Source organism: Ranitomeya imitator, chromosome 4 (assembly GCF_032444005.1).
Source record: "Ranitomeya imitator isolate aRanImi1 chromosome 4, aRanImi1.pri, whole genome shotgun sequence".
Classification (NCBI taxonomy): Eukaryota; Metazoa; Chordata; class Amphibia; order Anura; family Dendrobatidae; genus Ranitomeya; species Ranitomeya imitator.
Window position 1 is genome coordinate 512,476,733 of NC_091285.1, and position 14,303 is coordinate 512,491,035.

Genomic DNA, 14,303 nt, shown 5'->3' on the forward strand with positions numbered 1-14,303 from the left:
GGACAACCTGGCCATTCTAAATCAGTCTACCTATAGATACATGTTTCTCAAAATTGTGACAGATGGTTCAACATACAGTATATTACGTATGGACCCTACAGAAAAATTCAATGTTGAATAGGATACTTACATCAGTCTGCGACTCCAAGGTTATCTTGAGAAATGAGAAGGATTTCATGCTACAAAAAACACCTACTATACCGTTTTTTTATGCGCTTCCAAAAGTGCACAAGGGTTTATCACCACTGCAAGGAAATGGGACTTTGTGTGGTGGAAATTTTTCTTAAATCCAGGGGCACTCATTTCACCGCACATAACCAATTCGTATGTGAACTTCTTGATTTTGTACTAACCAACAATTATTTCCTTTTTTACCGCAAATTCTACCACCAGATCAGAGGTACGACTATGGGCAGCCCCTGTGCCCCCACCTATGCCAACCTGCTCCTGGGCTGGTGGGAGGATACTGTCATTTTTGGTGAAAACAGGTCATGATGGTGGTGTCCCCGGATATTATACTGGGGACGCTACAATGACGACATCTTGATTCTGTGGTCAGGGTACGTCATCTCCATTAATTATTTTGTCAAAGGCTTCAACAATAACATTATAGGCCTCAAATTTACCTCAGAGATTGATGCCAATTCTATCAACTTTTTGGTCATTAATATTAAGGACAGTATAGGTCACCTGCAGACTAGCATTTATAGGAAACCCACTTCCACCAACTTACTGAGATGGAGCAGGGACAACACCTTAGGGTGAGGAGAAATTGCTCTTCTACATCAGCCTTTTACATTTAGGCACGAGAGTTGAAGAAGTTTTTAGTGAGGGGGTTACCCAAAAGGTGTCCTACATGAAGCATTTAAACAAGCAGAATCACGGCCAAGAACTAGTCTCCTACAACCGACAGAAAAAAACAACCACGACTCTCTCCTGAGACTAAAGGTACCTTCACACTGAGCAACTTTACAACGAGAACAACAACGATCCGTGATGTTGCAGCGTCCTGGATAGCGAGCTCGTTGTGTTTGACACGCAGCAGCGATCAGGATCCTGCTGTGACATCGCTGGTCGGAGCTTGAAGGCCAAAACTTTATTTGGTCGTCAGGTCGGCGTGATTCGTCATGTTTGACAGCAAAAGCAACGATGCCAGCAATGTTTTTTCACGGAGCTAACAACCAGGGAGAACGATAAGTACGTCACTGGATCGCTCCTGCATCGTTCTGGAATTGCTGTGTTTGACGTCTCTACAGCGACCTAACAGCGACGCTCCAGTGATCGGCTCGTTGTCTATATCGCTGCAGCGTCGCTAAATGTGACGGTACCTTAATAGGTAATTTTGATGACTGCTCCCAGGAAGTCAGGGATATAAGAAGTAAACATTGGGATATACTCTTGGCTGATACAGACATAAGGGAGTTTTTGTCAGCCACACCTGCCATCACCTTAAGAAGAGGAAGATCCATAGGTGATGAACTTGTGCATAGCACTTACATTCCTCTCCAAAAAAGTGGTACCCGGTTGGACAGGAGGAAATTCAGTACTTTTAGATGTGGGGGAATGTTCTTTTTGTAGATTCATAGAAGTTGGTGATCAATTTACAAGCATAAGCACTGGTAAAACTTTTAACAGTAGGCATTTTGCAAACTGCAAAACCAATGGTGTAATTTATCTCTTCAAATGCACCTGGCCCCTTAATTACCTCAGCAAAACAAAAAGGGAGTTCAGGAGACGGACTAGGGATCATACAGGTGATATCAGACACGCTAGAGAAACTCTCATTTCTAGACATGTTCTAGAGGTGCACCACAGGGGGATCTTAATCTTTCTTTCTCTTTTTGAGTTATTGAAGTGATTGCCCCCTCCAAAAGGGGAGGCAACTGGGATAAAATAATTCTTCAAAAATAACTTAGATGGATTCATAGGCTCAACACAGTCTTCCCAAGTGGTCTAAATGAACAGATGAATTTTGGTTGTTACATTTGATGCCCATATCCGTATACCTCTCTCCTATTGATTGATAAACCTTGATATAAGTTTACCTGTAGTACATTGACCATAAATGGTGGGTTTATGATTACTATGTTTCTTTTAACATAAAGAAGAGTTTTATTGTTTTTGATACCACATCATAATGTAATGGACCAACAGATCTATGATTATCAACATAATAGGTTTTCCATAGGTACTAAATATATCCTATATGCTGAATTCTGATGGTGATTATATTGGGTTATAAAACTTGTACGTGTGGCCACCTGAAAGATAAATGACATCTTGTAATGCACATGCACCACCTGCTTGAACAGTCATGAGCAGTGCATTTATCTAGTGGACTGCATGACATCCCTTCCGCTTCTGCGCACAGCATGGAGAGCTGGTGCAATGCATAATGTGATTTCTGCTTCTGTGCACCACTCTGGAACGTAAGCGGACCTTGGTCGCACATTAATAGTGTATGTGGGAACTTCCTCCCTGTGGTTTTGAAACGTATCGGGACACGTGTCTTTAGCAACATAGGTGATCCTAGTCTGTTCAATTTAGGAGACTATATAACATGCATTTGTTACCACGCTGCTCAGACCGCATCAAGAGGAGATTCGTCCTTTGTGCTGAGGACTCCATCGCAAAACATTATGATTGACAACCAAGTAGTCCCTCTAATGTTCATTTATACATGAATATATTATACATATACAGTAATCTTGTCTATCTGAATATTTTGTATACTCCTTTCCCTGTCTATGTATCTATTGAATGCGGTTGAAACTTTGCCTTCTTGTGATACCTTGGACATGTGGCTTGCGAGAAGCAACACGAACTTCAATAGTCCACGCTCTATAAGATCTATAACTTTAATATTACTAGGATAATTCAAACAAGGTTTACCATGTGAATAATAAGATTATGTATGTTCATCTCTTAAATCAAGTATATTAGCCTTTGGGGGAAGGATACCTGCAATTATCATGTCTCTCTTTTGAAATTGTTGTGGTAGCATACTGTGTGTGCCTGTTATCTCAGTCCTTGGTGTTGATAAACTGTGAAGCACTCTATCGCTTTACACTTCTAAGCACCCTATCACCCTTTAGATTATATAGTCACCGACAATCCCACATTAGGGCTACAAGGGATAGTCGTTGGGGAGCAGGGGCACCAACTTTGCTTTATAATAGGGTGCCAACCTCTGCTGGTAGGTAGGGGCACTTTAGGGAAAGTGTATACTCATTTAATATGTGCCTCCTTTCAATATATCAACACTTATTTTCCTTTCTCCCTAGAGAAACTGACCAGCTCCTTTATATTGAAGGATCCTAGGAGATGGATTAAAATCTTTCACCAGTCCCATAACTGGTATTTCTCAGTGAACATCTCTATCCTGTTCCCAATTAGGGAATAGCAGGGGTAGAAGGGAGAGCTGTCACTGAGCGGGGGGCGCCAATGCACAGGAATAGGGTGACAACCTCCGCTGGCAGGTAGGGCTATACAGTAAGAGTAGGGGCAGGCAACCCCAGTGATTCCTCTATCTTATGTCTCCGTTTTAAGTTGGTGATGGTATTTTGTGTATTTAACTTTTTGTGTTTAAAAAAAACTTTTTTACGATTATTAAAATAATAGACTACAGGTAGGAGAGGAAGGGCTCCCCACTTGTAGACTATGACAGCAGCATAAAATAGATTGGAAAACCAATTGGTTAAGTCATACCTTACATAGTGCCAATGCTTGAGAAAGTGTGCCCATACTTGAACACAATTTCATAGCCATCCCTATAGAGTAACCTAATTAATGGCCCATTTAGAAGAGATAATAAAAAAAAAAAAAATAAATAAAAAAAAACTCAACCGCCAAAAAATAAAAAAAAAACGTTTAGACTCTGTGGCTAGACTTGAAAACTGCTGTTCACAAACTCTCTCCATCCAATTTCACTAAAAACTAGAGCTAGTTTGCAAATAAGAATAGACAAAGATATCAGCCTCTAGATGTGCCACGCTGGTAGAGACATACCATAAAAGACTTGCAGCAGTAATTTTAGCTAAAGGTGGTGTTACAAAATATTGACTCAGGGGGGCTAAATACAAATTCTCGTCACAATTTTCAGATTTATATTTTATCATATTTAGAAATCTAGGTTTAATTTATTTATATTTACCAAATACGTGCTACTTAGTGTTGGTATGTCACATAAAATCTCAACAAAATACATTTAGGTTTGTTGGAGTACCATGAAAAAAATGGGGAAAAGTTCACAGGGGGGAGGAAAACTTTCAGGAACTATATATAATGCCTGCCTATTGCCTTGCATATAGTTGAACGGCGGTCGTTTAACATTATGCATCGTCTCGTGTAAAGGCCCCTTCACATTAAGCGATGCTGCAGCGATACCGACAACGATCCAGATCGCTGCAGCGTCGCTGTTTGGTCGCTGGAGAGCTGTCACACAGACAGCTCTCCAGCGACCAACGATCCCGAAAGTCCCCGGGTAACCAGGGTAAACATCGGGTTACTAAGCGCAGGGCCGCGCTTAGTAACCCGATGTTTACCCTGGTTACCAGCGTAAAAGTAAAAAAAAACAAACACTACACACTCACCCCTTGGGATTTTTCATGTTTTGCTACCTCACAACCTGGAATTTCACAGATTTTTTTTTTGAGGATTTGCATCAGTTCATGTAGAGAACGTGCCTACAACTATGAACATTTGTTTTTCTTTTTATTGTGAAGCAAAACAAATAATACAAAATAACTGAAAACTTCAGTGTGCATAACTATTCACCACCCTAAAGTCAGTACTTTGTAGAGCCTCCCTTTGCGGCAATTACAGCTGCAGGTCGCTATTTAAAGTCTCTATGAGCTTTCCACATCGTGCCACTGGGATTTTGCCCTTCCCTCAAGGCAAAACTGCTCCAGCTCCTTTTAGTTAGATGGTTTCCTCTGATGAACAGCAATCTTCAAGTCTGAGCACAGATTCTCAATTGGATTCAGGTCTGGGCTTTGACTAGGCCACTCCACAACATTTACACGTTTTCCCTTAAACCACTCGAGTGTTGCTTTAGCAGTATACTTTGGGTCATTGTTTTGTTGGAAGGTGAACCTCCATCCCAGTCTCAAATCAATGACAGACCAACAGGTTTGCTCAAGAATATCCCTATATTCTGTACCATCCATCTTCCCCTCAACTCGGACCATTTTTCCTGTCCCTGCTGCCGAAAAACATCCCCACAGTATGAATCTGCCACAGCCATGTTTCACTGTTCAGATGGTATTCTTGGGGTGATGAGCTGTGTTGGTTTAGTGACTTATACACATGTCAAGGTGAAAATATTTGTCTTTATACTCTTTGTACTTTTATATATTCTTATGCTGTGAAACAATAAGTTTTCCCCCTTCGCTTGCTAATGCATATGTAATTGTATTTAACATGGCTGCCAGTATTCACCTTTGTCCCAGATTCGCTCTGCTGAAAAAGAGAGTTTCACATTCCAGAAGCCAAGTATCATTTCTCTTGAAATCGAAACTTAGAGCGACGTGGAGAAAGGAAGATTCATCAGATGATGTCAGAGCCAACCAGAGGGACTGAATACTAGATACATTGCTCAAACCCCGCCCTCTGCACACCTTCCCCCAATGGACCATATAATGTTGTGTATTAGGAAATAAAGTTAGTTGCTGTGACGTTCCCACTACGTGTGGAAGTACGAGCATGCAATGAGTTTGAACCAGCATTGTGTCTGACTCATTCTTATCCGGTACCAACATGCTCTTAATCTGATTTGGAATGACTGGTGGATGAAGGGTATTGTCGTGACGACCCCGACACACAAAAGTGCAAGACATAGCATTTTCCTTGGTGGCCAAAAAGTTCTATTTTGTTCTCATCTGACCACAGCATCTTCCTCTATACATTTGGGGAGTCTCCCACATATCATTTGGAAACTCAAAAACGAGCCTTACAATTTGTGTGTAAATAAAGGATTTTTCCTGCCCACTCTTCAAGGCCACCTCTATTATTATGGCTTATTGTGGTCATATGGACAGATACCCCAGTCTCTGCAGCTCTATCAGGGTTACCTAATTAATGCCCTCCTTGCCCAGGCTGAGAGTTTTGGTGGGCGGCTCTCTCTTGGCAGGTTTGTTGTGATACCATGGTTTGTCCACTAGATGATAATGACCGGTGGATCATCAGAGATTGGGATATGTTTTGTTGTTTTTTGTTTATTTAATAACCCAATCGTGACTTGTACTTCTCAACAGCTTGGTCCCTGACTTGTGTGGAGATCTCCTTGGTCTTCATGGTGCTGTTTGGTTGGTGGCGCCTCTTACTTAATGGTGTTGCAGCCTCTGTGGCCTTTCAGAAAAGGTAAAGTGTATATACTGACAGACATGTGACACTTACATTGCACTCAGGTGGACTTACTTTCACTAACCATGTGACTTATGAAGGTAACTGCTTGCACCAGAAATTGTTAGGGGCATCATAGCAAAAGGGGTGAATACATATGCACATGACAATTTTTAGTTATTTGATCCCATAAATTTAATTTGTGCCTATATTTTTCTTACTTCATCAACTTACACCATTTACTGCTGATGTATCACACACAAATCTTTGAAATGCCACAAAATAGGTAAAAAGCCAAGGGAGTCAATACTTTGGCAAGCCACTGTATATGTGCTCACACAGTATAAGAATGCTAATTGCCTGGGCGAATCTCCACACAGCCTGGAAGAAATATAGCATTTATAACATGGTATGGCCATCCTGAAATATAATATACAGGAATATAAATATTTTAAGAGGCAGGATGCTATTTACAGATAATAGTATAGGATTTTCCCCATATGTAGTCCTATATTCACGGTGAGGAGGTGGGCGACCCGCAGTCATTCCTGGTTGCTATAGTAACACTTTAAAACAAGGCTTATAAGCAGCATGCCAACACACTTTGTTTAGTTCCTTATTTTGGAGGCATTATTCATATTTTCACACTTTTTAATGGATTATGAGAGTTTAGCAAACGTTATGTTTAATCCGTATAATTTTCGCTGCAGGAAAATTCCTATCCTATACTAATCATAACCTAAATTTAGGTACAGTATGTACTTACATGTATTTGTCATCACAAAAATAAACATTTAGGCTTTGGGGCTATTAAGAAGGAACAATATTTAATCATATTGTTTGAAATCTATGAACATGTTTGAATTGACTTCAACGCAATGTGACTTCTCCGGCAGGGTAAAAGGCTCCCGCTACTGGTGGTAATAACATAGGTGCCCAAACAGCCACTGGAGTGTTGGATAAAGGCTGCAATCTATCCACTTGGAAAACCATGGCTAATGTGTGTTTTTTCCCAAAGTATGATTAGTGGGTGAGCAAGTGCTGGATACTGCATGAGAGTTTTGACTTAGGCTATAATGCATGCTCATTTCAAAAGAGAAAAGAGCCGCTGCTAGACAGCTTTGGTAGCCGAGGTATACAGCCTGCTTAAGGGTCAATTCACACTTCGCATAAATACTGCTGTTTTATGCAGATTTTACCTGCATTTACTGTAATCTGATGGCGTCCATACAAAAATATGCAATGATAGTCTCTGCAGCACGGTGGCTTAGTGGTTAGCACAGCAGCCTTGCAGTACTGGAGTCCTCGGTTCTAATCCCACCAAGAAGTTTGTAGTTGTAGATGTAGTTCTGTGTTTGCGTGGGTTTAATAATAATAATCTTTATTTTTATATAGCGCTTACATATTCCGCAGCGCTTTGCAGACATTATCATCGCTGTCCCCGATGGGGCTCACAATCTAAATCCTCCGGGTTCTTCGGTTTCCTCCCACATTCCAAAGACATACTGATAGGGAATGTAGATTGTGAGCCTCAATGGGGACAGTGATGATAATGTGTGCAAACTGTAAAGCGCTGCGGAATATGTTAGCGCCATATAAAAAAAAAAAGATTATTATTATTGCATTTTTGCTGCATTCTCTTTATTTAATACTTTCTGGAACAGATTTGAAGCATGGCTTTTTAATGTTTTTTTTTTTTTTCGTACCGGAAAGCTATGATTCTTCACTAAAAAATGCAAATGCATTTTTTATATGGTTAATTCGGGTTGTTCATGGAAGCCTATACAGAAAGGCCATGTGCACACTTTGCGGTTTTTTACCGCGGAACCGCGGCGATTTTGCCGCTGCGGGTCCGCTGCAGTTTCCATAGCGTTTACAGTAACATGTAAACCCTATGGAAAACGCAAACCGCTGTGCACATGCTGCGGGAAAAACCGTGCGGGAACGCAGCAGTTTACAACCCGCAGCATGTCACTTCTTTGTGCAGAATCTGCACCCATAGGAATGCATTGATCCTCTTACTTCCTGCATGGGGCTGTGCCCACCATGCGGGAAGTAAGCGGATAATGTGCGGGTGGTACCCGGGGTGGAGGAGAGGAGACCATATTTGTGTAAAAAAAAAAGAATTAAAACAAGAAATCATGATATACTCACCCTCTGACGTCCCGATCTCCTCCGCGCAGCACGCAGCCGTCCGGTCTCAGGTTTGCTATGCGACCAGGACCTGCGGTGACGTCGCGGTCACATGACCGTGACGTCACGAAGGTCCTTCTCGCACAGCTGCTTTGGAACCGGACCGCCGCCTGCAGCGCCGAGGAGATCGGGACGTCAGAGGGTGAGTATATCATGATTTTTATTATTTTTAACATTACTATTGATGCTGCATATTGCTGCATATGCGGCATCAATAGTAGGAGTAAATCCCACAGCGGAACCCGCAACACAAACCGCGATAAATCTGCAGGGATAACCGCAGCGGGTTTGCCCTGCAGATTTATCAAATCCGCTGCGGGAAAACCCGCGGGAGAACCCGCAGCCCCCTTCCTAGGTGTTAACATAGCCAAAAAGTTCCACAACGTCTATAAACCAAGAACGGAAATGAGTTTTTAGAAAAAAATGCAGCAGATTTTCTGCACAAAAACGTGACAGAAAAAAACCACAGTATTTATGCTATGTGGGAATATGGTTTAACATATGTAGCATCTTGCGTGGCAGTTCTTGCAGTCCACTTGCCAGATGCCTTCTTAAAGGGAATCTGTTAGCAATATGTCATACCCCAAACTACTTATATGTGCATGTGGTTCTTTTAAGGACAAGTCAAGCAATACTGTTACATGACCAATCCTCTCCTCCTCTACTGAGAAATCAGTGTTTGAATTGAAGCTCAAATGAGGCTGTTAGTTACTGCAGATCTGAAGCCTCTGTCACTCCAGCTCTGTTCCTCACCCCAGCACTTTTTCCTCCTGCTTGACAGCCTCTATGCAATAGAGCTGTAGTAACAGAGACTTCAGATCTACGTACAGCTCTTCAGTCTCATTTACATTTCAATTCTAACGCCAATTTCTCAGAAACAGAGGAACAGACTGGTCATGTAACAGTATTGCTTGAATTGTCCTTTAAATAGCTAATGGTTTGGGGTGTGAAATTCGGCTGACAGTCTCTTTAAAGGGAACATTGTCAGCTGATACATGCTGTCCATGTAGGGTTACAGCCATCTGTGTTTCAGAGAAATACATACTTTAATAGCCACTGGGGACTGAGCCACGATATTGACTAGTCATACAGGTAGGTCCCCAGTGGCAGGTCCCTGGCAGCTTCTCCCCGCTCACTGACAGTGACTGGCAAGCCTTTACACGAGGATAGGCAGAGGGTTTGGCGGGCAGCGAGAAGTCGCTGGGGATCTGTCTGTACAACTAGTTATCCAGGCGGCTATTAAAAGTATGTTTTTCTCTGAAATGCCGCAGCCTTTCAGAGACAAACCGACATGATTCTACAGTCAGTGGCCAACACACATTGAACACGTTTGGGCAGCATGTATCAGTTGCCACATTCCCTTTCAGAATCTCTTACTGGCAACCATGGCATTCAGTGAATCTAATAACACCTACTGTATGCGATTAGTAAAACTGCAAGGACTTACTTGGGAATGGTTACTAGAAGTTTCCATTTTTTCTTGCGATCGGTCTCGGGCCAGTTTTGCAGCTTCTTTAACCTCCTGAAATTTGTCTGCAAACTGCAAAGAAAAAAAAACACATTTAAAGTTAAAATGCAACCCTGAACATACTGAAAATTAAGGAAAGTTATTTTGGGAGATAAGTTATTTCAACTTGGCTGTCTTTTTTGGAATAAAAAAAATGTGTATCCTAAAATGTTATTATTTGTTACAAACCCTTTGCATATCTTATCTTTATGATAAAACTGCTTCTTCCCAATCAGTGCACTGAAAGTTACCACAAGCTGAACAACATCATTCATGTACCCCTAAAGTCCCAAATCTAAACAGGTACAGCCACAGAACATGACCTGCACCAAGTCACTGAACTGCTTTTATAGTGTAAATCAAAATTGTTACAACTGTTTTGCATCGCTGCCCTTGTCAACAGCATTTGTCATCTTTGTACTTACAATGCATGTTTTATTCATTTCCAGGAGGAATAACACAGTAACGGTACTTACAATGCAGAATTGTAAGAAAAGATACTTCAACATTGCTTTACTGTCACACTAAACAGATCCCCTTTAAAACAAATGTGTGTTAGGACTGGCGGAACGCACTGAGTATATTAGATATTAATATTGGTGCGTTCGCAGCCCGGGGTCCACCGTGCAGGAGACGAACCTGCTGCTAGCAAATGGCAGCACAATATGGCGGTACAAGCGAACTCTGTTACTTCTCAGAGTCGCACAGAAGGGAAAATGCTGTGCCCTGTTAGCGTCACAGGGGAACACAGCTGCCTAACAGAGGAAAAGCAATCAGTGGTCAGGGAGTAGCAAGCACACAAACACCTCCTCTCCGGTGGAGCCGGAATTCTAATGGCTTTACGCCAGCTCTGATTTCACCACACAAAACTCCTCACCGGAGGTGCCGGTATTCTAGTGGCTTATTTCAGCCGGACCCTGACCACAAGCAGACAAGACCACTGAATAGCAAAAGCTCATGACATAAGCTGATCCTAGCGCCTGGCCGTGCGGCCATGCAAACCTTTTATAGCTGCAGCAACTTCAGGACCTTCCTAGAGGACCAATGGGAGCTGCCACAGTACCTGAGCAACTTCAGGACCTTCCTAGAGGACCAATGGGAGCTGCTGCAGTACCTGAGCATGTGACCCCTGACCTCCAATGAGAGGTCTTATCTTGGGCATGCTCAGAAGGGGAAAAGCAGGACTTAGTCCCAGAGACGTCTGCTCGCCGCTGACCAGTACTGGCTACAATGGCTGAGCCTGGAAAGGCAGCAGTAACCATCCGCACAGTATCAGGCTGAGCCAGATGCTGAGACCGACGTCTCTGCTGAGCAGGCTCCACTGTGGCTGGAGATGAATGGGAGACCGCAGCGGAGATGGTTCGAGACTCCCCCTGTGCAGAGGCGGGAACTCGACCCCTAACAATGTGTCAGCAGGATTTCATCCCACAAACTATTTACATGTGCATATGACTCTTTCAAAGTGAAGCCCAACAATAACTCTACATGGCCAGTCCATTCCTTTCTAAGAAATCAGCGTTTGAACGGATATTCAAATGAGGCTGTAGATCTGAAGCCTCTGTCACTCCAGCTCTATTCCTCAACCAACCAGTGCCAGCTCCTTCTGTTTGACTGCCAGCCTCTATACTGTATGACTTTAGGCAAAGCAGTAGTCGGTCAAGCAGAAGGTGGCGTCGGTGCTGGGCGGGGAAAAAAGCTGTAGTGACAGAGGCTTCAGATTTACAACCTCATTTGCATATCAATTCAAACACTGATTTCTCAGTAATGGAAGGACAAGCTGGACATGTACAAGTATTGCTGGGCTTGTCTTTGAAAGAGCTACATGTGCATATAGCATGCTGATTTGAAATCCTGATGACAGATCCCCTTTAAACATAATAGGCTGCATGCAAACAAAGTTTTCAAACAAAAATTCCGTTGTTGCCCAAATCAACCACTTAGAGTCATTACTTCTTTTTCTCACCAAGATTACGCATGAAAAATGTAATATCTGATGCAGGGCCGGCCTTTGGGGCAGGCAAACAAGGCAGATGCCTAGGGCCCACACCCACAAAGGGGGCCCCCTGAGTCTGCAGCCCTTTATAAATTACACAGAGGGTGTACAGCATTACTTACAGTGAATAATGCTGTGCATCCGCTGAAGTCCCGAGCGTCTCTCTCAAACCCCCTCCACCGCCCCCTCTCCTCCTTCCTGCAGTGTCAGGTTAGAAGTTGAGAGTGAGGGGGAAGGGCCATTTCACAGCACAGGAGAGGTCAAAGCCCGGGTAGGAAGATGTCTGCAGCCCTGTCTGTGCCTGTGTCCCCTCCTCCTCTTCATCATGGCTGCTCCTAAACCTCTGTCCTTGGATATGTAAAAGTGAAGTAGCAGGACCTGGTAAGTATACATATATATGTGTATCTGTGTGTGTACATGTGCAGTATACAGTGTGTGTCTGTATATGTGTATATATTAATGCAGTATATAGTAACATAGTTAGTTAGTAAGTAAGGCCGAAAAAAGACATTTGTCCATCCAGTTCAGCCTATATTCCATCATAATAAATCCCCAGATTTACGTCCTTTTACAGAACCTAATAATTGTATGATACAATATTGTTCTGCTCCAGGAAGACATCCAGGCCTCTCTTGAACCCCTCGATTGAGTTCGCCATCACCACCTCCTCAGGCAAGCAATTCCAGATTCTCACTGCCCTAACAGTAAAGAATCCTCTTCTATGTTGGTGGAAAAACCTTCTCTCCTCCAGACGCAAAGAATGCCCCCTTGTGCCCGTCACCTTCCTTGGTATAAACAGAGCCTCAGCGAGATATTTGTATTGTCCCCTTATATACTTATACATGGTTATTAGATCGCCCCTCAGTCGTCTTTTTTCTAGACTAAATAATCCTAATTTCGCTAATCTATCTAGGTATTGTAGTTCTCCCATCCCCTTTATTAATTTTGTCGTCCTACTTTGTACTCTCTCTAGTTCCATTATATCCTTCCTGAGCACCGGTGCCCAAAACTGGACACAGTACTCCATGTGCGGTCTAACTAGGGATTTGTACAGAGGCAGTATAATGCTCTCATCATGTGTATCCAGACCTCTTTTAATGCACCCCATGATCCTGTTTGCCTTGGCAGCTGCTGCCTGGCACTGACTGCTCCAGGTAAGTTTATCATTAACTAGGATTCCCAAGTCCTTCTCCCTGTCAGATTTACCCAGTGGTTTCCCGTTCAGTGTGTAATGGTGATATTGATTCCTTCTTCCCATGTGTATAACCTTACATTTATCATTGTTAAACCTCATCTGCCACCTTTCAGCCAAGTTTCCAACCTATCCAGATCCATCTGTAGCAGAATACTATCTTCTCTTGTATTAACTGCTTTACATAGTTTTGTATCATCTGCAAATATCGATATTTTACTGTGTAAACCTTCTACTAGATCATTAATGAATATGTTGAAGAGAACAGGTCCCAATACCGACCCCTGCGGTACCCCACTGGTCACAGCGACCCAGTTAGAGACTATACCATTTATAACCACCCTCTGCTTTCTATCACTAAGCCAGTTACTAACCCATTTACACACATTTCCCCCCAGGCCAAGCATTCTCATTTTGTGTACCAACCTCTTGTGCGGCACGGTATCAAACGCTTTGGAAAAATCGAGATATACCATGTCCAATGACTCACCGTTGTCCAGCCTATAGCTTACCTCTTCATAAAAACTGATTAGATTGGTTTGACAGGAGCGATTTCTCATAAACCCATGCTGATATGGAGTTAAACAGTTATTCTCATTGAGATAATCCAGAACAACATCCCTCAGAAACCCTTCAAATATTTTACCAACAATAGAGGTTAGACTTACTGGCCTATAATTTCCAGGTTCACTTTTAGAGCCCTTTTTGAATATTGGCACCACATTTGCTATGCGCCAGTCCTGCGGAACAGACCCCGTCACTATAGAGTCCCTAAAAATAAGAAATAATGGTTTATCTATTACATTACTTAGTTCTCTTAGTACTCGTGGGTGTATGCCATCCGGACCCGGAGATTTATCTATTTTGATCTTATTTAGCCGGTTTCGCACCTCTTCTTGGGTTAGATTGGTGACCATAATATAGGGTTTTCATCGTTTCTTGGGATTTCACCTAGCATTTCATTTTCCACCATGAATACCATGGAGAAGAAGGTGTTTAATATGTTAGCTTTTTCCTCGTCATCTACAACCATTCTTTCCTCACTATTTTTTAAGGGGCCTACATTTTCTGTTTTT

At 42.5% G+C, this 14,303-nt stretch overlaps 1 protein-coding gene across 1 annotated transcript in view; it reads right to left on the reverse strand.

Moving 5' to 3' along the window:
• Positions 1-14,303, reverse strand: part of HOMER2 (homer scaffold protein 2) — a 428,576-nt gene that overhangs the window by 145,997 nt on the left and 268,276 nt on the right. The window contains exon 4 of the mRNA XM_069766085.1: positions 9,983-10,075. Within this exon, the coding sequence (XP_069622186.1) occupies positions 9,983-10,075 (93 nt within the window). The remainder of the gene's footprint in view (positions 1-9,982; positions 10,076-14,303) is intronic.